The sequence below is a fragment of the Camelus dromedarius genome, chromosome 8 (assembly GCF_036321535.1).
Source record: "Camelus dromedarius isolate mCamDro1 chromosome 8, mCamDro1.pat, whole genome shotgun sequence".
Taxonomy (NCBI): domain Eukaryota; kingdom Metazoa; phylum Chordata; class Mammalia; order Artiodactyla; family Camelidae; genus Camelus; species Camelus dromedarius.
The window spans coordinates 58,000,839-58,028,798 of record NC_087443.1 but is presented as its reverse complement, the minus strand read 5'-3'; the positions used below and the strand labels follow the sequence as shown (position 1 = coordinate 58,028,798).

General features: G+C 37.1%; 1 protein-coding gene across 2 annotated transcripts in view; it reads left to right on the top strand.

The window, feature by feature from the left end:
• The first annotated feature begins 1,268 nt into the window (after positions 1-1,268).
• The window catches only part of CHUK (component of inhibitor of nuclear factor kappa B kinase complex), a 29,204-nt gene continuing 2,512 nt past the window's right edge, over positions 1,269-27,960 (top strand). The window contains exons 1-19 of one of the 2 annotated variants that reach the window (XM_031461596.2): positions 1,269-1,445; positions 4,919-5,013; positions 6,733-6,847; positions 7,556-7,625; positions 8,505-8,593; positions 9,762-9,851; positions 9,989-10,113; positions 10,378-10,485; positions 11,093-11,228; positions 15,318-15,512; positions 16,520-16,622; positions 18,443-18,566; positions 18,971-19,122; positions 19,846-19,907; positions 20,849-20,958; positions 21,596-21,645; positions 25,280-25,376; positions 25,641-25,788; positions 26,326-26,442. In XM_031461596.2, the coding sequence (XP_031317456.1) occupies positions 1,341-1,445; positions 4,919-5,013; positions 6,733-6,847; positions 7,556-7,625; positions 8,505-8,593; positions 9,762-9,851; positions 9,989-10,113; positions 10,378-10,485; positions 11,093-11,228; positions 15,318-15,512; positions 16,520-16,622; positions 18,443-18,566; positions 18,971-19,122; positions 19,846-19,907; positions 20,849-20,958; positions 21,596-21,645; positions 25,280-25,376; positions 25,641-25,788; positions 26,326-26,442 (2,091 nt within the window). In that variant the 5' untranslated portion in view covers positions 1,269-1,340. Of the gene's footprint in view, positions 1,446-4,918; positions 5,014-6,732; positions 6,848-7,555; positions 7,626-8,504; positions 8,594-9,761; positions 9,852-9,988; positions 10,114-10,377; positions 10,486-11,092; positions 11,229-15,317; positions 15,513-16,519; positions 16,623-18,442; positions 18,567-18,970; positions 19,123-19,845; positions 19,908-20,848; positions 20,959-21,595; positions 21,646-25,279; positions 25,377-25,640; positions 25,789-26,325; positions 26,460-27,960 lie in introns of both variants that reach the window. The other variant, XM_010974431.3, reaches the window with a different exon arrangement.

Below are 27,960 nucleotides of genomic sequence, written 5' to 3'. Positions count from 1 at the left end.
CATCACATCCAATTCTGATGCTCCAGCTCCATGGCTACCAAGCACATATGGGGAACAAGAATCTCTGATACCTCCCACTGCTGTGATACCAATGACCTACAACATGATGCGGTTTGTGTCATACAGTGTTCAACATTCTGCTTGCAATATTCAGGGATTCTGGTGACAACACATTTGCTCTGCCAAAGTTAACACTCAGTGCTTTCAAAGTAGCCAACAACACTGCTATGGTGCGCATGTGTTATCCACCTTTAGAAGTCTCAATATGTTACATCTGTGTGGCAAAATCATGTGTCACTAAGTGTTAGCTGGAATTCTAAGTATCTCAAAGGCCAGGTGGCACAAATTATGGTCCAAGTGCACATAATCTCAAAGGAGGCTCAAATGACCATGCAAAGGACACATTTCTTTACAGAATTTGATTCTATGCTGATGTTATACTTGAAGTGATGAGATCCCCAAGTTCTGTGAAGCTTACGACCGACTCAAAACAGGGACCTAGTTCTCCTATTCTAAGGCACCACTCAGAAGCCCTTCTTGTTGTACCAACTCTGCAGCGCTGCATCGGAAACAATCCCCACAATGAGGAACTACCGCGCTGGCAAAACTAACTGGAGGTATGCAAGCTCCGTGAGGCATTTAGGGAAAAACTCCCTGAGTCAGGAGGAGCATACTTTCCTCGGGAACAGCGTCACATCCTTAAGTATTTTGGGATTACAGGGGAGATCCTGGAACAGGTGTATAGGAAGTCAAGCAAAAGAAATGCTGAGCCTGACTGTGGATGATGATTAATCATTTAAGGAAAAAAAAGTGAACTATGAAGCCTAAGGCATCAGGGTGCCTGTTAGCGCAGGATTATTTCTAGTTTTTTGGATTCTGCAAAGTTTAAATCATTTACCAGTACCAACTCAGCAGGTGGTGGGGCTGGAGGATAGATGGCAAAGGTCTGAAGAAAGGTGAAGTGTAGATAGGGGTGGAGAAGGCGTTAAGTTTAGAAAAGACTGATACGGGCGAGACTAGTTTGGAAAGTGATTTGAAGGGAAGATAGGGTCTGGAGAGAGCTCAAATTTTTGAAGGCTAGAAAAACACATCTGAGTTCTCTCAGTCAGGAGAATGCCCAGGAAACTTAGAAAAGGAACAGAAGGCGCCCACCTCCTCTCCGGACCCTTTCGCCCGCTAGACTCTCGCGCCCTGCGGGGAGGAGTTGGGCGGGGCTTTTCCTGCCGCAGTTACCGGAAGTGATGCATACCTCTCGCGAGAAGAAAGACGCGCGAGCCTCGGTGGCCCGGAACCGGCCTCGGAACAGTGGCGGAACCCGAGGTCGCTTTCCCTCCCGCCCCATGGAGCGGCCCCCGGGGCTGCGGCCGGGCGCGGGCGGGCCCTGGGAGATGCGAGAGCGACTGGGTACAGGCGGCTTCGGGAACGTCTGCCTATACCAGCATCGGGTGAGGAGGGGAGCGCGAGGGAGCGGCGGTGGGTGTTTGTCAGAGTGCCTGTGGAACACAGTGACTGTCAGTATGTGAGAGATTATCGGTGAAACCTTGAGTAGTATCGTGAGCCTGTGTGTTTGTGTGTGTGTGTGTGCGCGCGCGCGACAGAGAGAGAGAGAGAGGGAGGGAGAGAGAGAGAGGGATTGTGTTTGTGAGCCTGGTAGCTCAGTCCGGAGTTGTATCTGAGGTCTTGGTCAGTGTGTGTGAGTTAGAGCTATTAGGGGAAACTTTTGTTATGACTGTGAAGATGTGACAAAGTGTTTACAGAGTGTGACGGTGCGTATGTGTCCCTCTGAACGTAGAAAATGTCAGGGTGTGTGAGGCAGGCGCACGTAAGAATGTGTATCGTGAACACAAATGGGTGAGAAGATGGGGCTCAAGAAGGGGCTGCCTGTTGGAAAGTGTATGTTTATATGTGTGCTTGGAGGCCATGTGATGTCAGTAGGGACTGGAGTAGACAAGGATGGTGTCATGATGGGTCCAAGGTTAAGCTTTTGGGCACATTGGGTAGGCTTTGGAATTGGGGGTGTGTTCCAGGTGGGGAACCGTTTGAGGATCAGCTAGTGAAAATGATCATGGCTTCACAGGGGAAGGAGATAGATTGGGGGTAAGGTGCCTTCGCCGGTGGAACACAGCTAACATCAGACTTGGGAATTTTGCTTTGATTTAGTTGAGAATGTTTAACCATTGTAGCAACAGCTAATAATCACGTTTGAGCCATTTAGATACTACTAAAATGCTTGCATTGGCCTACGAATTAAGAAGTGAATTCAAGAGGAGGAATGATATTTGCTGTCTTATGGAATATGGGTGTGAGTAGAGAGGCTAGAATATAGAGCTGGAGGTAGGGTAGATGGGAATCTACTTGGAAGGAATAAGCTTGTTTGTGTGGCAGTTACAATGACAAATGTCACTCATAGAACTGAAGAATATTTGTGAAGTAGGTTTCTAGATAGAGCTTAGGAGGGAGTCTTGGAGAGAAGGAGACAGGAAGTTGAAGGACTAAGGCATTAAGTACTTTGACATCCAGACAAGTAGTAAATTTAATAATTTTCACCATCAGACGTAAGGCACTCAACGAGTAGAGAGAGAAACAGCCAAGTACCTCCAGCAGAATGTTGCCTATGGCCTTGTTATCTAACCTGCCCATCAGCCTGGTCACAAGAAAAAGAAGTATGCGTGCTGGCATGCTTTTGTGACTACTTTGCTTGGTCCCTGGCTGGGGATGAATGAATACATCCAATTCTTTTGAAATTGTGGTAAAGAGTATATAACAAAAATTTTTACCATTTTAACCATTTTTAAGTGTACAATTCAGTGGCATTGTATGTTTACATTGTTGTGCAACAGCCATCACCTATTTCCGGAACTTTTTCATCTTCCCAAATTGAAACTCTGTACCCTTTAAACAATAACCCTCATTCTTCTCCTCCCCCAGCCCCTGGCAACTACTTTTCTACTTTCTGTCTGTATGGAATTCATCACTTTTTAAATGGAAGAGATTTGGGTTCCTCTAGAATCTTAGAAATCTCTCAGTAACTTTCCAGATGTCCACAGTGGTCCTTCCCCAGAATGGGACATGTGACAACTGGCCTGTAGTGAGAACAGAAGAAGTTCTCTGTCATAAGACTTGGAAACAGCATCATTATTTTTCCATTTACAGCTTTGCATTTACAGATTTCAAGATCCTTGTGTTTTGATGGAAGCCATATCTCAATAGTTCATCTACACCTATTAAATCACAATGAGAAAGGGAAAAGGATATGAGATGGTTTATTTAACTGATTACTGTGCTGGGTGCTGATGGTACCAGAATCAATAAAAACTGTATTTTCTGCTCTCAAGGAAATTTCAACTCTAGTGAAAAAGGTAGACACAGAAACACTTTAAGTACAATGTAGTAACCTGTATATCGAAGATATTTGTAAAGTGATATGGAAGCATGGCAGAATAACCAAAGAACTCTTCCTAGGGAATAGCGTCGCTATTTTGTTTGGAAAACAAATAGTTTGGAGAAACTAATCTCCGTGAAATGCTTTTAAAAAAGGATACTTTGGCCAATACATTGTATAAATGCTTCATGTAATATTTCTTCATTTGGAGAGTCATAACCCACATCAGCATATGAAAGCTCTGAGAAGTCCTATAGTAAAGAAATTAATTTAACTTAGTATTTTCCAGTTTTTTAATTGCAGTAAAATATAAATAACATTTACCATTTTCACCATTTTTAGGTGTACAGTTCTGTGGCATTAAGTACCTTCACATTGTTATGCAACCATCACTGTCTATCTCCAGAATATTACCATTGTTTTAAAAACACAGAACTCGTTTTGTTTTGGTTTGGTTAGGTTTGCTGGGCATATATAAACTTTCCACAGAATGTTCTTTGTGAAAAGGTAGAGTAAGAAAGGCCCTCACCGAGTAAGTAAAATATAACCTGAGAAATTGAAGGATCTTACAGGTAGGGGTCTTTTTGAAATAGATAACTTCCTGCCTTATTCAGAAGATAATTTAGGGCTTAATGTTGTCCATGGTTGTACCAGATTGTCTCTGTGGTGGTAAAAGCTTACGTGGGACCTAGAGTAACCAGGTACCTACTCAAAACAAAAGAAAGGTTGAAGGGAGCGAGGCATGTGGTTAGGCTGGTTTGTAGTCTGTCCTGGTTCTTTACTCTCTCTATACGTCAACTGTCTTACCTCTAGCTACCCCCCATTTCAGACCATTCCATACAAGTTGTGTTGCTTCCTGTTCCTGGGCTGCATTATTACTATTGCTAGAATATGATGAGATCTGGCTACTTCCTGTAATGTGCATCAGGTTGGGTTTAATTTTAGTCAGGATTGGCTAAATTACTAGTCATAGGCAAGAGCTGTCAGATTTATTTTATAGATATGGAAACATAAGTACAATCGCTGTTAGGATTTTTTTATTTTAGGTAATTTGAAATGTAAAGATTAGGAACTAATTTTGGAATGTTTTTGTATTAAGTTTGGTCATATTAAAACTATTTCTTGCTGTTGAGGTCAGGGATCCCTGAATTATTCTTTTCATTCTTGTTATGCTGGAGCCTGTGACCCTTGTTAGTTGTCTTGACTAAGCTCAAAAAGGGGTTTGTTGGGGAGATAGGGTCTTTGTATTTTTTTAGCAGTGTTTATGAGACAGTGTTCTGAAGAGATCTGTTACAGAATCAGCCGCTTTTTGCTTGTGTGCTTTGGTGTGTTTGAAGGTCAGTTTTAAAGCATTAGTTTAATAGTCTCATGGTTTATCTCGCAAAAGTATTGGCTCAAGAGTGCTGTGGATAAATATATTTAATTAGTAAAGCCAATGAGTTTTGTTTCCCCAGGTTGGTATTTCTTTGATAGCAAGTAAATCTGCACAAGAATGTAATTTATAATTTTTTTTCTGTTGATTTTCTATTTTGGCAGGAACTTGATCTCAAAATAGCAATTAAATCTTGTCGCCTGGAGCTCAGTACCAAAAACAGAGAACGGTGGTGCCATGAAATCCAGATCATGAAGAAGTAAGTGTACTTGATGACTTAAGTTTCCTCGGTTCTGCACCCAGCCAGGGAAGGAGGCCAGGAATCCATTCTTCTCAGGATCTTTTGGGGAACTTATTTTTCTCTTTCTCATTAAATATATGTGTTCTATTTCTAATAATAACATCACATTATGCTTAAGTAGGTGGGGTTTAAAAAGTCAGCTAAGTGTTACCAGAGTCAGCTCTCTGAGAGCAGAATCTCTTTCTCCTGGAACTTGGGCAGTGCGCCTCTATTATATTTTATAATTAAATAACAGTCACTACTTTCATTTCTTTACTCTCACCTACTTTTGTTAGATAGTGTATCTATTGCTTCGTAAAAAATTATTCCCAAACGTAGTGGCTTAAAACGACAAACGTTTAGTATCTCATAGTTTCTGTGGTTTCGGAATTTGGGAGTGACTTAGCTGGGTGGTTTTGACTCAGGGGATCCCTCCTGAAACATCACCAGATGTTAACTGGAGCTGGAGTATCTACTTCCAAGCTCATATATGTTGGCTAGAGGCATCTGTTTCTCACCATATGAGCCTCTTCATAGCAAAGATTAAATGTCTTCGTGGCATGGTAGTTAGCTTTCCCTAAAGTCAGTGATCTGAGAGAGAGAGCAAGTTGAAAGCTGATGTACCTATGGTCTTTCCTCAGAAGTCGCATTCTATCCTTTCCAAATAATTACTATTTGTTAGAAATTAGCCACTAAATATAACCTCCACTCAAGGGGAACAGAATTAAGTTCTTGAAGGGAGAACTGGACATATTTTAAAACCTTCACAGGTAGTGTGCTAGTAGGTACTTACAAATAATTCTCCTAATTGTCTCAGTAGCCCAGTATTTAGTCATTATCCCTATTTTATAGAGGAGGAAGTTAAAGCTCATAGAGTCATACACCTGGTAGGTAATAGAGTCTGGATTTGAAATAAGCACTTTCTGACTTCATTGTTCTTGGTGCCCTGTACTGGTTCTCAAACTTAGCTATGTAGCAGAATCACTATGAAAGCTTGTTAATGATGTAAATTCATAGGCCCTATTCATGGGAATTGTGTTTCTTTAAGTCTCTAGCCACTGGGAATCAATTCCAGTTTTGAGATCCACTGCATGATGATGGTGATGGTGATGGCTGGGATGATATATTGTTAAGTTAGGAGAAAAAGATGTTAGGAGACAATAGGTAATGTGATTCAGTATTGGTAAAAAATGTATTTGTGCACAGATTAAAAACTGGGAGGAAATATGCCAAAATTTTAAGTGTTCAGAGCTAGGTGACATTTTAAGTGATTATGGGGGAGGCAGTATGATACAGACTTTGGAGCCAGACTGCTAGATTTGAGTCCTTCCTTGACTGCCTGCTCACTATGTGATCTTATGTTACCTAACCAATTTGTGTTTCAGTTTTCTCCTGTGTGTTGAGACTCTTAATAAATTTATCTATAGTAGGATTGTTGTGACAAGTAAATGAGTTAATGTATGTAAAGTGCTTACTATTTGGCATATAGAAATGTGATAGTAGTAATAGTGATAGTATTTTTTATCTAGATTTTCTTTTTAACAAATACTAATTTTTGATTACACAAATGAGAAATTAGAATATTATAAATAATGTCAGCCTTTCTTCCCCTGACTGCCCCCCAGTTAACTACTATTTCAAACTCATTCCCTTTTCATTGGAAACAAATTTTTAATTATACTGTTTTCCCCTTGTTAGGTTGAACCACGCCAATGTTGTGAAGGCCTGTGATGTTCCTGAGGAATTGAATTTTTTGATTAATGATGTGCCTCTTCTAGCAATGGAGTATTGTTCTGGAGGAGATCTCCGGAAGGTAGTGTGGATGTTTTGAGATGATGAGATAGTAAATCATGAACTTTATTGGCGATGTTTCAACCCCACTCCACACGGTAATCTAGAATAACAGTCAGTAAACCATGGCCTGTGACCTGCTTTTGTGGCTGCTCTTTTACTGTAGTGGCAGAGCTGAGTAGTTGTGACAGAGACTGTATGGCCTGCAGAGCCTAAGGTGCCTACTGTCTGGCCCTTTACAGACCATGTTTGCTGACTCCTGATTAAGAACGTGCATTTTTTGTTGGTGGTGGTGTTTGCAGGATGGCACTGTATTGATGGTGTTTCAAGGGTTTATTTAAAAGTTGTTTTTTCTGTTGCAAACCTTTCTTTCCTGTCTCATTTTAAATCTGCGATATGGCTGTTCTTACTTATATCTGTAAGATTTTTCAACCTTTTTCAATTTCAAATACTTTTTCCCTTTTATCTTTTTTTCTTTTTGTTATCTTTATTATCTTTTTTTTTTTGTCATTTCATTCTTTCTCCCTTTATCTTTACTTGTGTAAGCCTTGTCATGAAATTTACATGTCCTCAGTATAGATGTGGTAATTTTTCCCCCTTATCTTTTCTTAATCATGACTTCTTTTCTTATTTGAATATTCTCTCAGAGTATAGTGATTAATGATTGATGTGTCACTATTACAGCCCAGAAATATTGGCAATATACATTTTTAGACTTTTTTTTCTTTAGCTACTCAACAAACCAGAAAATTGCTGTGGACTTAAAGAAAGCCAGATACTTTCTTTACTGAGTGATATAGGTATGTAATTGATATGAAAATACCATCATAATTTTATGCCCCTTTGATCTATAAAGATTCTATGTATTATTTGGGAATTAAGGAGAATTTTTGATGTACATACAAAGCATAGATTTTTCACTATAAGAAATTTTATCTTTATGAAATTTTTTATCTATAAGAAATTATCAGAAAAATTTAACTGTTATCATTGGTGCTAAATTAAAACTAGGATATTTCGTTTTTTATTTTTTGTTTTTGGCTAGATATCCATTCAGCTAATAGATGTTCCAATTGCTGGAAAAAAAGTGGTGTGAAATGACCCTATTCAATAGTACCCCACCTCCCTGCTTGCTTAACACAGTAACTTTATTTACCAGTGGTATTGCATCTCGTGGGCCTAGGTCTCAAGTCAACTCTTAGGATGAAATCTCTTTTTAAACAGAATTACTCCTGAAAACTCTCTGAAATAACCAGGACCTAGGCCTTTGGAGGACACCTAAAAGCCATGACAGTGTTTCCCTATATATTTTTATTTTGCTGCTTTTCTTAGGTCATGGAAACCAAAGTCTACTTGAAGAGGGTGATTTAGGTGGGAGGGAAAGACTATAAATATACAGCAATTAATATAGGGCTTTGGGCTTTTCTTAATTGCTTGTTCCATTTCTTTTTAATATTAATTTTCATTAGTTAAAGAGCATATATTATAATTCTGCAGTATTTGTTTAATGTTACTGGATTTTCTGTGGAGAAAATCTGAGCTGCTATACTATCACTAATCATGTAGTTATGATGGTCCATATAAATTTGAGCATCAGAGCAGATCTGTACAAAATGTGAGATGTTTTTTTTAATTCAGTGTTTTCTATTACCTCAAAATATATTTTAAATTTTATTTAGGATCTGGGATCCGATATTTGCATGTAAACAAAATTATACATCGTGATTTAAAACCAGAAAATATAGTTCTTCAGGATGTTGGTGGAAAGGTAAGTGAAACCTGAAGAAATATTCCAACCAGTTGAATAGAATCTCCCTGGTGTAGTCAGTCTTTGAGGTTTGGTGTCTCCATATCACTCTATACTTCTCTATCACAGCCCTTGTTACACTGAACTGTGGTTTTATGTTTAGTTGCTTATCTCCTCGGCCAACGCAGTAGATTGTTGTAGAAGAAACTGCATGTGTCTTGTTCACTTCTGTTTTTCCAGCACAGTATCTAGCAGAGATAGTAGGCAGTGAGTAAGTAATTTGTTAATCCTTATAAAGCACATCCCCAAAACACATCCTCGATCTGCTTTACTTTAAGGAAAAAAAAAGTTTACTTAATTACGTTTCTTATTTAAGAAAAGTAAAGCAAAACTCATTTGCCTCCCCCAAAGTCCTAAGTTCTATATTTAATTAAAATTTACAACCTTGATTTCTCAGATTCCTAAAGCAGTCATCTTGGGAAATTATGAATTGACTCTTGAAATATTTATTTTTATCATAATAATTTGAGCAGTTTTCTTGCTTCTAGCCCCCAAGTTCCATTCCAATAAAGACCTTAAGCCAAGAGTCTGAACACTGAATTGGATTGGGTAGTCTTTAGTTAGTAAAGATAGAGGTCATTTGGAGGTGATGAAACCTTGATGATGCTTATTCTCTTTGGAGCCTTACATGTATGTTTTGCACCATTTGCTTTTTTTGTATCCAGAGACGTGAGGATATTCTTGAAGTTAGATAGGTGTCTACTCACATCAGTCCACTCTAAGATGGTATGATGTTTCCTCAAGTTTGGAAGTCACCCTCACCTTTGCCTTCCAGTTTAATGGATCAAGCTTATTCTGAACATACCAAAATAAAAATTAATAGCTAATCTGTATTTAGTTTTTACCATGTACCAGGCACTGTGTTAAATTACTTTTTTTCACTATGTTATTGAATCCTAGTAACAATTCTTTGAAGTAGAGATTGTTAGTAATACTGTTATGTAGGAAACTGAGAGAAGTAACTTGATCAAGATCACATGGCTGTTTAAGTGGTGGAGCTCAGGCTTAAAACACTTTTGTGTTATTCCAGAGCACATGCTCTTCACCACCACCCTCTCCAGAGCTTTGTAAGGACATTGTTGCCTTTCTTTTCAAATTTCTCAACCATTTAATACTTAATATTTGATAGATTATGCATAAAATTATTGACCTGGGATACGCCAAAGATGTTGATCAAGGAAGTCTGTGTACATCTTTCGTGGGAACATTGCAGTATCTGGTAAGACATATTGTTTTTTTGAATTTAAGTGTACAAAATTCTCATTCTTATTTCTGAAGGTCATGAATATAATAGTTCAAAAATCAAAAAGCTTTTCTCTTTTAGTGCTGATGTTTAAAGCATTGTTTCTCTTTAAGGCCCCAGAGCTCTTTGAGAATAAGCCTTACACAGCCACTGTTGATTATTGGAGCTTTGGGACCATGGTGTTTGAATGTATTGCTGGATATAGGCCTTTTTTGCATCATCTGCAGCCATTTACCTGGTAAGAAATGGAAAAGAAGTTTGGTATGCATAATGGGAAGGGAAATTTTCAGTTTCCTGCTCTCCCTTCCTTCTTTAAATGGTATAATTGCCTTTTAAACACATAATTAAACAAAATTAAATGGCAAAAATTCTTTTTTTTTAAATTTTATTTTATTGAATTATAGTCAGTTTACAATGTTGTGTCAATTTCCAGTGTAGAACCAAAAATGCTTAGTGTTTGTGAGAACTGGGTTGTCAACTTAGGTAGCTTTTGTTTTTATAGGCATGAGAAGATTAAGAAGAAGGATCCAAAGTGTATATTTGCATGTGAAGAAATGTCAGGAGAAGTTCGATTTAGTAGCCATTTACCTCAACCAAATAGCCTTTGTAGGTATGTATATTTCCGTTGAGGAAGTTCACGTCAGTTTCTTCAGGGTTGTAAAAGAACAGAGTTGCTGTCTGTTTCAAATAGCATTATCCAGGGGAACTCTCTGTGACGATGGAAACGTTTTATATGTGTGCTGGCGATGTGAGTCTGTCTGAGCACTTGAAAGGTGGACGGTGTGACTGAAGAACTGAATTTCAAACTTACTTACTTTTATTTAACTTCAATATAAATACAAATAGCCAATTGTGACTGGTGGCTACCATACTGGACAGCACAGGTTTGGTGGAAACAAGAACTGCCATTCAGCTGATTGGCTTAGGTGCTAAGAAGACTCTTGGGATACTGCAGTAAAGTGAGTTCCTTAGGGAATGGAACCCTACTCACCTGTTGGATTTGCCAGTAACTAACTTGCATATGTGAGTTTTGGGTTGTTTTTATGGAAAAAAAAGTTTATCACGTGTCATTTCATGAATTATTCAAAAGTAAGATACAAAATGGGACAGGTGAATAGTGACAAAGGAAATGGACAACCTATAAAATAACCTTTTTTACAAACTAAAGGAAAATGGGAACATAATGATTTTTTATCCTATTTTTGTATGTTTTCTAGTTTAATAGTAGAACCCATGGAAAACTGGCTACAGTTGATGCTGAATTGGGATCCTCAGCAGAGAGGAGGACCTGTCGATCTTACTTTGAAGCAGCCAAGATGTTTTGTATTAATGGATCACATTCTGAATTTGAAGGTCAGTTTGAATAGGGTCTACTTCATAAGACTTGCATTGAGGTTAATAAATTTATTTGGAAAATGAGCATAAATATATTTTAATTATCTTTTCTTGATGCTTATTTGAAAAAGAAAATGATATTCTTAGAGCAGAGGTATTTTTCATTTCTTTAGTAAGCCTTCTCAGTTTTACATCTCAGTGGTCTTTGTTGATTACTCCTTTAATCTTTTGGATTTTTCCCCTTCTTCGTGTCAGTGCCATTTTACCTCATTCATTTAGGTCTAATCATACTGGATTTGGTTTGGTGAGAAATGTTCCTATCTGGCTGTCATGCCTCTATGCTTCCTTTCCATTCTACAGACCATGCAGCATGAACTGCCTATCTCATCTTCTGAAAACACTTTTTTATTCTCTTGTCCAAGAGGCTAACAGTTCTTTTTTGCCTACCAAGTCAAGCCTAAAGTGACCTTCTTGGCTTCTGGGGGCTTTCTTAATGCAGGTTCACCCCAACCCAAGTGCTTGTTTGCTTACCCTTTACTTCACTCACTGCTCCTAATGCCATCAAGCCCGTTATCCATTTTTGTGCTTTGACAGATGCTATCCTTTTGCCCTAAGTGATCTCTATCTCTCTGTATCTCTTCATCTATTCAGTTGGCACATACTCAACTCTCCTTTTCTCTGAATGGTTTCTACCTCATAGTTTGTAGTTTAATCATATTTACTATATTCTCTATTTCTTTTCTTCCACTCATGTCTCTCCATATACATTGTCTTCTGCAATGCTGGGATTTTTTTTTTTTTTAACTATTTTTATTAACAGTCGCCTACCCTGCCACCACACTGTCCCTCTACTGGCATTCTGTACAAAACAAGGCATGTACTAGATTCCTCAGTAAATATTCCTTGATGTGAATAAAAGGTTCTGTTATGCTGTAAACCCAGAAACAGTTCTGATCTATGGTCTTTTCACATTTGTTGTTGGGTTTTTGGGTTTTTTTGGGGGGGGGTAGGTAATGAGGTTTACTTATTTATTTTTAGAGGAGGTACTGGGAATTGAACCCAGGACCTCATGCATGCTAAGCATGTGCTCTACCACTTGAGCTATACCCTCCCCTCCTTTTCACATTAGTTGATTGCTTATAGTAGATAGGGTTTCTAACATTGAAACAAGAAAGAGTCGTTATGTAAGGTTTTACTCCTATCTTTTTATACTTTATTAAATAGGAATTTGAGCCCATGTTGTTGTCATTCTTGGCTAACATTGAAAAGGTATCTGGCTTCTTGATTTGGTTTTCTTCTACTGTACCAAGAAATAAATCATCCCCCAATGTGTTAGACAAGCAGCACCTGGTGACACCTTTTAGTTCTTTGTTCCCTTCAAAAAATTTGGTTTTTATCTCAGATTTTCTTTTTCAGGCTTGTCATGGTAATCATAGCATCATTTCTACCTGGAAGGGGTCTGTGAGCATGTGCTTGTCATAGAGCCTGGGGAAAGGGTCCTCCTTGTGTGTTTTGTGGTCCGTAGACTTTAGTTCAGTTTGCAGCACCACTATTTGCATATCTGTGAATCTGGGACCCCGAAAATGTATGTGTGTATGCGTGTGTATGTATATATATTTATAGTTCAGGTACAGTAGTATCTTCTTTGAATAGTCAGTATTATTGTGAGGTACAGAATGAAGTTTGTGTAGGGTACTATTCATTGTAGTTCAGGGGTGCTTTCCAGACATGATAATAGGACTGAATTTTGAATAATAAGGGAGTGTCAATCCAGAGAATGGGCAAGGGTGAAGATTTACACGCAGGGGAATGTCATGAACAGAGAAGCATGAACTGCAATACAGGTTGGTGTTATTGTAGGGCATTTTTCTGAGGAGTTTATTACATTGTTCAAGGAGGGAATAGTGTCTGTTTTATTTTCATTTAAAGAAGACAACAACAAAAGTTACCGAAATACTTCTTTCCCTTAAAAAGAAAAATAGTTTAGAGAGTCTTCACTGCATATTTTTCTATTTATTATGAAAAACTTTAAATATGGAAAAAGTTGGAAAAAGTGTACTGAGCTTGCCTAAAGATAATAGTGAAACAAGTATTTATTTATTCCTTCTTTGCCTCCTTTTTCTTGCCCTTAAGTGTAACTGTATCCTAAGAGTCTCTCCTTGGCTTCCTCTTTTTCCAATATTACTTCTCTTCCTTTTCTTTGGCAATCTCTTTAACTATAAATTGCATATGGGTAACTCCCAAATTTATCTCCTCAGTTGTTACTTTGTATAACTCTCTGCAGTGTATTTATAACGAAACTTGGTGGTCCCAGTGGTACCCAAGACGTAATTCATTACAGATGGAGCACATTTGCTCCATCAACTGCTTCTATAGCTTTTCCCTTGCTCTTTACTTGCACTATCACCTTTCTAGTTACCTAGGTTGGAAACTTTGGCTATCTGACTATTCCTTCTCCTTCAGTCTACATATTCAATTATTTTGTGAAATTTTGTGAATGTTTTAACAATTCTGAACTTGTCAGTTTCTCAATTTAGAATGCCTTCCCTAGTTCCTTTTTGCTTATTGAATAAAGTTCAAACCCTTACATTGGTGTTCAGAATCTATCTTGGTCTCATTTCATCCTACACTTCCAGTTTTATCTCCTGTTATGCCCTAAGGGGGCATCATTTTAGGTACATTTGAACTGAATAATTTATATTCTCTGATTATGCTCATCCCTTTCTACTTTTCTGCCTGCCTTGTTGTTTTCTGCCTAGAAGAATCTTTCTTCTTTCAGTCTTTTTCTTCTTCTAATCATTCTTCCTTTTCAAAATTTAGCTCAAATAGTGCCTCCTTTATAAATGCCCTTTTCCTCCCACCAAGTAATCTCCTTTGGAATCTGTACAGTACTTTACAACTAAAAGTACCTATTGGATTTTGGTTTGTATTTTGGTTCTTTAAATGTTTTTTATTATCTTTTATTTGTCTATTATCCCATGGAGGTCAAGGATCATTAAGTTACTCAGTCTGCATGCCCACTACTAGCTCAACACACCTAATAGTATGTACCATAGTAGGTACTTATTAAATGTTTGCGTGAACAAAAGGATTAATTTAAATTGTGTTTCCTCTACTTTTTTTTTTTGCTCCCTTCTAGCTCTGCTTTGCTAGTGGGATACTGTGATCACTTATCCTAGTTTGAAATATACTCTGTGTAAAAATAAATGTCCACCTTAGGATTTTCATACTAAGTTTCTGCTATTGCTCTTAGTGGCCACTGTCATAGTGTGAAATCTGCCTAGGCTGGCACGGAATGGAAGGTCTCAGCTGGTGCACTTGTATCCATGTCAAGTTGGAAGATTCCCTTCTCTTCCCCCCATCTTTTTTAAACTTAGAAGGTTATTATATATTAAAGGAAAGTTTATACTTTACCTCTGTAATAAACATTTCTAGCAGAGATAATTTTAATCATTTGTATACACTAGTCAATTGTAAGGCACTGGGGAAACAAAGGTATTAATTTTGTATGGCTTATCTAAGGACAGTGGAAGGAAAAGGATTTAAAGTTATGTTGTGTTCAAAAGACTTACCTCTAACTCTGTAGCTGTCCTTGATTACCTGGGTAGAGCCCCACCTAACTCAGTATTAGGCCACTTTAAATGGGGCTTTAGGTGATAAGTTCTCAGAACTCTGGTTTCTTTCTTTGCCAAAATGGAGATTAGAAGATCTAATTAATGGGATGTTATGTGAAAGCACTTAACTTGTGCTTGGTATCTATTAGGCACCGTAAATGGGAACATTTCCTCCCAGGTCAGCAATATATTTCTCAAAATAAGTGTTGTCTTTTTAAATTGGGGTTTTTAGTTCTTGATTTTGTACATTTCTAGAACTTTGGAACTTTATTCCTTGGAACTAACATCTGTTGTAGTAGAAAAGTAAACTCTACTCTTCAGTTTTCAGAATGTCATTTTGTAATTAGAGAAGGAGATCTCACTTTGGAAAATGATTGAACCTTGTTTAATGCAGAGATAATGCCTTTTGCTCATATTTCCTTTAGTACCTAGCACTGAATCTTTTATGGAGCAAATGATCAATTATTATTTCTCCTTTTTCTTATTTGAACAGATAGTACACATCCTAAATATGACTTCTGCAAAGATAGTTTCTTTTTTGTTGCCACCTGATGAGAGTCTTCATTCACTGCAGTCTCGTATTGAGCGTGAAACTGGAATAAATACTGGTTCTCAAGAGCTTCTTTCAGAGACCGGAATTTCTCTGGATCCTCGAAAACCAGCCTCTCAATGTGTTCTGGATGGAGTCGTAAGACAATTCTAATATACCTAGAGTATAAGAAATCTGTTAGCATAGAGGGATTGCATGCTTTGCATTTTTGATGCATAGTTGGAATCCTTTGGGGTGTCATACTTATCTTAGAATTATTTTTTTAGTTTTATCCTACTCATTACTCTTATCATTGCTTTGCAAGTTGAAAAGATAGAAATGAAACTTTTATTGTTTTGAACTTTACATGATTTTCTTTTTGGAACCGGTTATCTCCTTCCTCTTTTTTCCCCTTTTTGTACTTGAAGCCTAGAACTTCGAAATTAGATGTATAGCCCCATAGTCCTGCCAGAGGATAGATGGGTGGTAAAATATGATTGTGATCATCACTCTTTTTTCATTTTTCTTTCTTTTTTTACTTTATTGATGCATATTTTATATATCATTGTAATATCATAGAATTTACCCATTTCAAGTGTACAGTTCAGTAATTTTTTTTTGCAGCTACCTTAATTCTACAGCCATCTCCATGAATCAGTTTAAAAACATTTCCATCTCAATAAGATCCTTCATGTTTGTAACTGTTAATATCCATTCTGCCCACCCCAGAAAAGCACTAAGTTACTTTCTACCTCTATAGATTTGCCTTTTCTGAAAATTTTATGCAAGTGGAATGATATAATCTGTAATCTCTTGTGTCTGACTTCTTTCACTTACTGTTACTCATTCATGTCATAGTATATATCAGTACTTCATTCCTTTTGATTACTGAATAATATTCCCATTGTATGGATATATGTTGTTATGACTTTTTGCTTTTGTCCTTTAGGGTCTAGTGATTGTTTTTCACTTTATTCCATACTACAGTTATTTATTTATTTTTCCTAAACAAAAGTTTAGACCTTAAATCTATGAGATATATGCTAATGAAATTGACTTCACCATTTGCATTTCACAGTAGGAAATCTGGTGCTTAGGCATTTAGAGAACCTAGGATCTTCAAGGACCTTTTTCCTTTTTTAAAAAATTGCTTATTTCTTTTTCAGAGGGGCTGTGATAGCTATATGGTTTATTTGTTTGATAAAAGTAAGACTGTATATGAAGGACCGTTTGCTTCTAGAAGTTTATCTGACTGTGTAAATTATATTGGTAAGTATAGTCCATTTACTGACTGAGCTTTAAATCTGAAATAATGTAATTTAAACTCAACATGATTAGTAGAAATGGTCTTTTGGTATTTCTGTTCTGTATCTTACACTTCAGGTTTCTGTGTGTGGTGAAAAATGGGTTTGTATGGTTTGGAAGGTGAAGAGGTAGATTTTAAATTACCACCAGATCCCTCATTTGGGAGATTTACTTTCCTGCAGATAGGGCTCTCACATTTAAAAACAATCTCCACTGTTAATTAAGCCCACTTTTTAGTTGCTCTTTCATTATTTAAGCATGTTCAAATACTTCATTTTATCCTTTGAATACTGTTTAACATTCAAATGATTTCATTTATCTTGAGAGTTACTTCCTTTTGGAGTAGTTAAGTGATCAGTTTCTGTCTACCCAAAACTAAAAACAAGCACAAAATGGTAAAGTCAAGAGCAAAATTGGGTATAAGGGTTAAAGGTATATAATCTTTCCTTTTCATGTTTCTTTTTTTAAACATTTCTAGATTTATAGAAAAATTGAGCAGATAGTACAGTTAGTCCCCTCCCCTACACATATAGTTTACCCTGTTATTAATATCTTACATTAGTATGGTACTTTTGTTATAGTTAATGGACCAATATATTATTACTAACAAAAGTTCATACTTGATTCAGATTTCCTTAGTTTTTATCTGATGTTCTTTTTCTGTTCCAGGATCCTGTATTACATTTAGTCATCACATCTCCTTAGGCTTTTTCTTGGTTGTGATAGTTTCTCAGATTTTCCTTGTTTTTGATGGCTTTGAAAGTACTGGTCAGGTATTTGTAGGATGCCCCTCTGTTGCAATTTACCTGATTTTTTTCCCTCATGATTAGACTAGCATAATGGGTTTTTGATAGAAAAATCACAGAAGTCAGGTACCATTTACATCACATTATATAAAGGATACATACTGTCAATATGATTAATGACTGTTGGTGTTGACTTTGATCACCTGGCTAAAGTAGCATTTGTCAGGTTTCTCCACTGTAAAGTTTAATCTCCCTGCTCACCCCCACCCCACCCCCCAACTTTCCATACTGTACTCTTTGGAAGGAAATCGCTATGCCAAGAACCCACGCTTTAGGGTAGACTAGTAGACTATATAATTTGTTCGGAATTCTTCTGCACATGAGATTTATCTCTTCTCTCCCATTTATTAATTTATTTAATCATTTATTATAAAAATTTTATTTATTTTATATCATGGATTATAATCCAGTATGAGTTTATTTATTTTGTTGTTCAGATTGTTGCAAACTTCATTAGGAGCTCTTTCAGGAGTCTTGCATTGAAGAAAGCATATCTTATTAAAGTGCTGTTTACCCTGTATGTTTTCCTGAAGGTGGGTTGGTAGTCCAGGAGATGAAATTTGTTGTTCAGAAGCAGTAAAGACCATGGCACATTGTGGAGGATGTGGGATTTGATTTAGAACTTCAAAGAAATAAAGAATTTGGATTAGTGGAGAGAAAAAAAGTATTCTAGGCTGGAAAGAAGCAAGGGGGAAAAAAGACAGATACAGGAATAACTGTAAGCTTTGTGATTATGTAGTAATTATGTCTTCATTTCTATTTCCCTTTGTATCTGGAGCAGGGCTTATGTATTGCAAGTGATCAGTAAATGTACATTGAAATTGAATGAAGCAGTAATAAGTGGTTCTTTCTGGCATCAGTTTCTAGCATCTGTGGGAATGCTGTGCATATGGACAGGAAATCACAAAGAATAATAAAAGAACTATAAAATCTTAAAAAGTAACTCCCCTTTCTTTTTCCTTATCTTCTTACATGTAGTACAGGACAGCAAAATACAGCTTCCAGTTATACAGCTGCGTAAAGTATGGGCGGAAGCAGTGCACTATGTGTCTGGGCTAAAAGAAGACTACAGCAGGCTCTTTCAGGGACAGAGAGCAGCGATGTAAGTGGCTTCTGTTGTTCATAGGTGCAGCGACCCATGCATTGTTGCTCGAGAATTAATCTCGCCAGTTTTCACTAGTCAGTATTCCATGCAATACTAAATTGCTGGGCCAACTTGGAAAGTAGTATTCTGATCAGACTTGTAGAATTCTTACCAATGGTCTGAAACCATCCAGTTGCAATAGTTTAGCAGTAGTTCCTGAATGGTCCTAGTATAAGAAGATTGTTTATTATCATAGAGTATCACAGGCAGGAAGTCTTTAGAGATTAGATTGTAGAGATTAGCTATTTCTTATAGATTGATAATAGAAACATAAGCTTTGGGCTTATGGCAGTTTGAGGTTTTAAATTTTTGTCCAATGTTTCTGAAATGCTGATGCCTTTTTTTTTCTTGCTATGATTTAGGTTAAGTCTTCTTAGATATAATGCTAACTTGACAAAAATGAAGAACACTTTGATCTCAGCATCTCAGCAGCTGAAAGCTAAATTGGAGTTTTTTCACAAAAGCATTCAGCTTGACTTGGAAAGATATAGTGAGCAGATGACTTATGGGATATGTAAGTGTGCGGTAATGTGTTTGAAAGAACTGTCTAGTCTCTTGAAGATAGCAAGCTGTTTCATTTACATTCATATTAGAACAAGAGACAGAACATCTCAAATCATCATAAACCATATTTGGTTTGAATGTTAGTGCTTTTTTTTTAACCTTTAATTGAGCAACTTTACTGTCGCCCCTCTCTCCCCTACTGGACTAAAATTGTTCAGCTCCAGAAAAATACAAAAATGATTTAAGAACTTGTGATTGTCAAACCTCATTTAAAAAATAGATACAAAGTCTGTAGTGGAGTGACTTCTTAGCCTGGGAAGTCTTAGACTACTTATCTTCCTGTAAATAATAATACAAATAATCCCAGGGTTTTTTTTTTTCCCCCAAACCTCCTACTGTGGAATCCCACCATTTTTTATTGTACACAGCCTCTGCCTCTATTGTCAAATGGAACGCTCCCTTCATATGTCTGTGTCTCTTCTCTTCTTCTTATAAGGACACTTGGCATGCTGGATTAAGAGTCCATCTTAATTTAGCTAATTGCATCTGCAGTGACCCTTTTTCCAAATAAGGTCATATTCTCAGGTACTGAGTTAGGACTTCAGCGTATCTTTGGGGGCCACAAGTCAGCCTATAATGCCGTTTTTGATGTTGTTACGACAAGGAGATGGGTAGGTCAGTAATTGAAACTACGGCTATTTCTCAGATAACCAATTAAGACTTTTTTTTTTAGCCTCAGAAAAAATGTTAAAAGCATGGAAAGAAATGAAAGAAAAGGCTATCCACTATGCTGAGGTAAAATCACTGAGCTCATTCTGTGTGCTTATTAATTCCTGAAGTCTCCCTTAGAAATTGTCTTTGGTTTTGGTACATAGAATATTTTTCATCCTGAATATCAGATATCTAGTAGATGCTTTGTGTACATTGAGGGAAGTACCATAGTGGATAAAAACAGAGGCTTTTGTTAAAGGAGACTAAATGGAAGCCTCACTGAGCTTTAGTTTCCATATTATATTATGGGGACTATATCTTTTTCAGTAGGGTTATACAAATTAAATGGGAGTGAATAAGGAATGGTAGTTATCACTTATTTTTATTACTGGTTTAGATAGAATGGCTGGACATCCTGGTTTACCTGGGACAGTCTCAGTTTATACCTATTTTTCCATAATTATCAGTACTATTCACTCTCAAAACTATGCAGTTTTGGATAGTAAATTATATGCTATAGGTAGGTATAGATGATTCTCTAGGTGGCAGATTCCTTCCTTACCTGGTACATCTGTCCATGGTCCCACTAAATTGTTGCTCTACTTACCTGAGGACATGGGTGGGGCAGTTGGTACCCTGCACTGGGAAATCCAGTGTCTTTATCTTTCAGTATCCTTTTTCAAGGCAGATGGGAACAAGAAGTGATGAAAATCATAGAACTGAGATGCAGTGGCTTTGATGGCCACTTTTTCTTGTTAGTGACACTTCTATCTTTTTGCTTCTCAGGAGGAGAAAGAAAATGCTAGTAGTCTACTGTTGTCAGGGGAGAAAGGGAGAGGCATAGGAATAAGTTTGGTCTTGTGTGAAAGCTAAGTGTCATAATCTGAAGGATAAAAAGGCTTGAACAAGATAGTGTTTTGCATTAAATCATTTAGTTCTTTTATTGCAGCAAGTTATTCTCTGAGTTCTTCTCTGTGTTGTGTGGTAGTGAGACTGTCATTTCTTTTGTGTTTATTATATTTTAGGTCGGTGTCATTGGATACTTGGAGGATCAGATCATGTCTCTGCACACTGAAATCATGGAGCTACAGAAGAGCCCCTATGGACGACGTCAGGGAGACTTGATGGAATCTCTGTAAGGGTGCACTCGTGTTGTTGGTGTTGGTGTCTGTAATTTTTGGTAGCAGATTGTTCTTTCTTTGTAATTCTGGCAGATTAAGCCTATATGTGGTTCTTTTGTATAGTTTTCCTTTCTCCAAATATATTGGCACATATTTCAAAAGGAAGTTCTTTTTTAGTCACAGGAAGTTTTGGAAATAACTCTTTGGGTTGATCTTTGCATTTTTAATCAAAGCATCTTTTCATGCTAAGAATTTTCCAAGTATTCTAAGTTACAAACTATTTCCCTACTTACCATACTTCTGGTTATGAATAGACAACACAAAGTTATTGTCTATTAAATTCCCTAAATGAGGTTAACTTCCTAAGTGGATTAGAAACTTCAGATTTTTCTCTCTAATCATAGGTCATAATTTTTGTCATAATTCAACTGTTTTTGGCACCAAGGGTAATATATATGTGACGTAATCTTTGCATCTTAAGATCTTGCTTAGTACTCAGTGAAATGCTCTGTAAAATGTTCGTTGGCAATATGTACTTGGCTTTAAAATGGGATTATTACTCTATTCAGGTAGTATTGTTCATTTCATGTTGGGGACTATTAAAGTCATTAAACTATATTCACATATAAAAGTATGTTTTCTCTTTCATAGGGAACAGCGCGCCATTGATCTATATAAGCAGTTGAAGCACAGACCTTCAGGTAAGACACTTTTTGCAGTATACAAAGGCATTTTAGGAAACTATCACTAGCTTAACAAATCTAGGAGATTGGATTTTAAATCAGCTGCAGAATAAATTCCAGTTTTGATATTGCCATCGAGCTGTTTATGGTACAGCTTTTTAGTTTGTGAGAGTTTAAGAAATTAGGAAGGCAAAGTAAAATTGAAATAGAAAAAACTTTAAAGGGAAGTGAAAAGAAGGAATGAAAGAGAAAAAAAGGAACTCACAGAAGGGAAAGAGGAAGCAAGAAAATGTGTGGAAAGATGGGAAAAATAAGTGCTGCTTAAAATTAGAGATTGGAAAGAATTTGACGTGGAATGTTCAGATGGATGGCCCACGTGCTAGGCCAAAGTAGTTTACTTTGAAAGTAATGCCTTCATCTACATCTGGTCACTGATTGCTTATTTCATTGGCAAAACTATTCCTGTTGAACTCTGCTGAATACAGAGCATGATCTGCTGGGAAGAGTACTGGATTGGGAACTCGAAGACTTGAATTCTAGACTGGGCACTTTACTGACCAAATGACCTCAGGCAAATAACCTTTTCCCCCTGTATCTCATTTCCCTCTTCTGCAAATTGGGGTTGAAACCTAGCTTTCTTAACTCAGTGAGTGTGTGTGGCAGTGTATTTGAGAGAATGTGAAAATGCTTTGAAAACTATAAAGTATGTATATCCACGATATTATCCTTCAGTTAAAAACTGATTTGTTTTGAAGGGTTATAGAAGAAATAAAAGGTGAAGTCTGTGTCCTAATTTGCTATATTTCTAAATTGTACATAAACAAACAAAAAATATACAGTTTACACTTTAAAATTTATCAACACATGCAAATTAATACACATCTTAAATTGTATTTAACAAAGAACATGGTCTCTACATTAGTTTGGTGGGTGTCGTAATTAGGTTTGTTTATTTATTTATTTTTGGAAGAGGTATTGGGGATTGAACCCAGGACCTTGTGTATGCTAAGCATGCACTCTACCACTTTAGCTATACCCTCCCCCTGCCACATTGGTTTTTATTGTAGTGGAATTTGTTCAGTTAATTTCTGCAAACATTTATGAGGTACACATACGATAGGCATCTAACCCTGACTTGGGGTCAGGGTTGGTTAGAGGAGGTTTCCTGCAGGAGATGACCTCTGAGATGAGCCTTAAAGGATAAGTAGCAACAGGTAGGTGAAAGGAGGTGGGCTCTTGTATATACAAGTATAATAGGTAAAGACGTGTACCAGCGGTAGTTAGCATGTTTGAGGAAATGCAGTGTGACGGATCGTAGAGCTTCAGAAGGAGAGAGGATGTAGCTGGATTGTAAAGGATCTGTTATGTCATGGTAACAATTTTGGATTTCATCATGATGACAGAGAGAAATCCTAAGAAGTTTTTAGCAGGGGAATGGCATGATCAGATTAGCATTTTAGAAATACTTCTCTGATAGCATTGTGGATAATGGATTAAAATGTCACTAGACTAGAGACATGTATTAGTTATGAGGTTGTCAAAATAATCATGGCTTAGGATAGGGCAGGCCATGAGCTAAGGCAGAGAGCCTGAACTATGACAGTGGGGTGAAGAGGAGGAGGGTAAGGCAAGAGAGATGATAGGAGGTAGAACTGATAGTGTTGGGTGATGGGGTAGAGAGTCATGGATGCCTGCCAAGTTTCTAGCTAGAGCAGCCAGGTGCATAGTAGGACCATTCACCATAATGGGAAGTGTAGGAAAGATGACAGACTTAATGGGAAAAGAAGATGAGTTCATTTTTGAACATGTTGATGTTAAGGTGTCAGTGGGACATTCAAATAGACACGGCTAATTGTATTAGATATATATGTATGTATGTATATATGCATGTGTATATAAACACACATATGTATACACATATGTACATGGATTTAGTAGAGAAGTCCAGGTTAGATATTTAGCTATTTTGAGAGTAATCAGCCATAGGAGTAAAGTGATCATCTTGAAAAAGTATGTGGAATAAGAAAACCAAAGATGGAATTGTAGGGAGTACCAACAGTCAAGAAATCGCTGGAAGCAGAAGTGCCTACAAAGGTTGAGGAATGGACAGAAAAAAACAGCAGGAATGATATGATAGGAACAGGACAGAGAGAGTTTCAAGAAGAAAGTGATCAGTAAGGTGATACATCCATTAACTTAGTCAAATTAATTTTCCACAGTTATTGATAACATTTGTTTGGATTATCTTTATAAAAACCTTGCAGTAGCCATGCATATCAGCATTTACAGGGCCAGAAATAAATTTGCTATCCAGGTAGCTTCTTTAAACTGATAGTCATCTTGAGTGACAAACAAGTTGTGAGAAGTCTTGTCTATTGTCGGGCCTTATATAATCACACTGAGGTGTGGTCTTGGTGTCTTTTCTAGTTTAGAGTTGACTTGAGACCCTGTTTTTCAACTGAAAATGGTGAAAATCAACTTTCTTCATTCTTTATGTTGGAGAAGGTTAAAGTTCTGAGGTCTTTGACCTTCTAAAAAGGCTAATTATATGAGAAAGGTGTTGGGCCTGGTCCATGGTATTTAGGAAGAAGTGCTGTTTGGAGAGGAGCCTTTTTGGAGTCTCTGTGTCTGGTTGTTGGTGAGAGAGAGATAAAAAAACAAAAAAAGATGTGTGGGGAATAAAATTGAGTGCTAGGGGAGGTCTTTGCAGTGCTAACAAAGGACACAACTCTTTTAAAACACTTCTTTGAGACTCCTTTCATAGTAAAATGTGGGTAACAACAGTAGCCATCTCACAGGACTCCTGTAAGAGTTAAATGAGAAAATTATGGGTAGGTATTAGCAAATAATAACTATTATTTTTGCATTCAAGATTATTGTCCAGGGAAATACCAGCATGATCCATGAGCACCCTTCCAGTTTTTAACACTTAAATAGCCATTTTCTGAAATATAGCAATTAATGCTAGTTGTTTTGTTTTTTAAATGAAGTGGCTTCTCCTATAAACAGTAGAACTTACTCACTGTGACCACACAACCATCCCATTTGAGAATATTTGTCAGCTGCCAGTTTGCTTTAAAATGTCATACTACCCTCAGATTGAACTTTCAAGGTGTCTACAGGTCCTTTTATTAGTGCATCAGATTTCGCTTAAGTTGGTCAGCTTTTTTCAGCATTTGTTCATGGGTGTAAACAGATGGATAACATGAAACTCCAGTCGACCTAGCTTGGACTCCTTCCTTTGAGTCAGTGAAAGATTGATGAATTGTCCTGTTTTTAAATAAATTATGTTAATCATTCAAGGAATATTGATCTCTTGGCCAGAAAGCTGCCTATGTGTCTGGGGCTTGGGTTGGTAAGGGTTAAAGATAGCCAAGATGATTCTTTTCAGGACAACTAAGGTCTCTGAAGATACAGTGATAAATTTATACATACATTACACACACACAAACAGCACAGATTTCATTTTTAGATATATGATTATTTATAGATATATATTATATAATCTTAAAATCTTTTATCCTAATCTAGTTTTGAAATTAAATGGAGATGTTAATTAAAACTAGTTTCAGATTTTTAGGAATTTTTTGTTTGGAGGCTGATATGTTCACCCAGTAGAGAGGCTATATGTACTGACTGAGATCTTTTGTAGATCACTCCTACAGCGACAGCACGGAGATGGTGAAAATCATTGTGCATACTGTGCAGAGTCAGGACCGGGTTCTCAAAGAGCTGTTTGGTCATCTGAGGTAGAAATAATGTTTTATTTTCTGTTGAAAATCTGGGATACTTTCATCATTTTCTTTTCAAAGTGTAGTACCCCTTTCTGGCAGTACGTTGGGTAGCTTGACCCCAGCTGCATGCATTTAGGTGTTCTGTTTGTGTCCTTTGCTTTGCAGATTAGTCATTAAATCTGATGCTGATTGTCATTCATTTCCCTAGCTGGGTTTGGGAGTATGAGATACGGTCTTAGAGGATGTGTAAATGTCTGACACAAATTTTTACCTCTCCAGCAAGTTGTTGGGCTGTAAACAGAAGATTATTGATCTGCTGCCCCAAGTGGAAATGGCCCTCAGTAACATCAAAGAAGCTGACAATACTGTCATGTTTATGCAGGGAAAGAGGCAGAAAGAAATATGGCATCTCCTTAAAATTGCCTGTGTAAGTAATTTTTAATGAATTATGTAATATGACATTGATTTGCTGTTATTTCCTGCAAAAAGGGACTTATATCAGCACGATCTGGGTCCTCTTGAAGATGTGTGTATTTTGTGTTGGTGTTCTTTGCCTGGTGTCTGACTAGCAATTCAGATGCAGGACTTTATGATCATCCCTCATTATCTGTCTCCTTTCCAGTCTCCTGTTTTTATACTTCTCCCAGCCCTAGACCGCTGTGGTATCGCAACGCAATTTGGGGATAGATGTGCCTAACAAGTTAAAAGAAAACAGCCCTTTGTTCAACTGGAGTTTTTTTCTCCCACTAAAGTAGGATAGAGGGATAGATACATTTGGTTTTAGTCAGTGAAGAAAGGGGACAAGGACAAGATAGTAGTAATGTGTAATGGTGGGGATAGTTTTGTACAGAAATACTCTGGTTATGCATAAAAGTGGTGATGGAAATGTAAGTCTTAGGAATATGAATGCGTGGAGATGCGTGCCTGTAATTGTTTTTGTTTGTTTGTTTTATTTTTCTTTCAGACACAGAGTTCTGCCCGATCCCTTGTAGGATCCAGTCTAGAAGGTGCAGTAACCCCTCAGGCCTCAGCATGGCTGCCTCCAACTTCAGCAGAACGTGAACATCCTCTGTCATGCGTGGTAACTCCTCAAGATGGGTGGGTTCACTTTATAACAATAGATAGTTGTGTTTTCAACGGCATTGGTGGGAATGAGGCAATAGTAGAGTGTAGTGGTTACAGCATAGTCTTCAGTGCCTTACAGACCAGGGCTGAATCCTGATTGTCCCTTTGTCATAACCTTATGCAATTAACTTGACTCTTTTAATGTTCACATTTCCTCACCTGTAAAATGAGAAGTACTGTGAAAATTCAGTTAGATGATGTATATATTGTCTAACTTGGGAAGTGAATATTCAGCAAATGTTACTTATTAGTTCAGTCTGTGTTCTGAGTTCTTTATCTGTTGTTGGCTTATCAAATCTTTTACCGAAACTTTATTCCTAACTTAACCATTTATCTCTGAGACATTATGCTCTTTTTGCTGTTATTATTTTGGGATCTTTGATCACCCCTCTAATGAATTGAGTTTTATCTACTCATTTTATAATTTATTATTTCTAAAATCAGACTTTTTTCAATGCCTTTAATCAGTTTTATAGATACCTCAAGTTTGAAGTCCTATATTTTCTTTTAATTCCTACTCTTCTGCTAAAAGCTGAATGACTATCCATTTCTGTTATTTTTCTCAGCATAAGATGTGCCGTATCCAGAGCCAGTGGCTCTTTGATAGCTTGTGTATTATTGCTTTTCTCACAACTCATGGAGACCTCTACAGGGCCAGCATTTCCTGGAAGCTCTGCCCATAATTAGTTTTGCAAAAGTGCTCAGGAAGGCAAGCTGATATCAGGTATTTTATCTTTTTAAAGAAAGCAAGTTCCAGGGTATATTCTTGGGGTCATTATAGATTTGGCCCAGTGTAATACATACACAGTTATAGCACAGGCTGTAATTAATTATATAGACTTCAGGAAATATTCCATTAATCAGAGTTGATGCAAATAAAATTTAATACCTTTTTGCTTTCATTAAAGGCATTTAGATTTGTTAGGGGATGATAATGGTTGAAAATGTGATCTCTATACAGGTAATTTCCAATTGGAGGTTGTGTTTGCTTGCAAAAGTATATCCAACAGGAATTTTGAAACCTATTTTACAGAATATATTATAAAGGAAAACTGATTTAAGTTACAACATACTTGTGGTACTTAAGCATCAAGGATTGGGAACTGCTGGCCTCAATTTTTCCATCTGTTGAATAAGCTGAGTGAGAATTTAGTTCTAAGCTAATAGTGGCTATCATCCATGGCCTAGAACTGATTCTGGTAGGGTAGGAACTGAGGGTTAGTAAAAGGTAAGGATAGAAGCCATATGGAGGAGGAAAGTGTGGAAAGTGGAAACCAGATTCAGGATTTCCTTCATATACAAACTTTCAGGGATACTTATTGGTTCCGGGCAGCTCCCCTGTCACAGTGTTTTCTTCTGCTGTCCTCAGGAATCAGCTTGCTTGTTTTCTTTTTTCATTGCTGTCATCTATAGTTTCCAAACAGTTATTTCACCTTTGTTGATCTTTGCAGAACAGAGTGTACTTCTCCCCTTA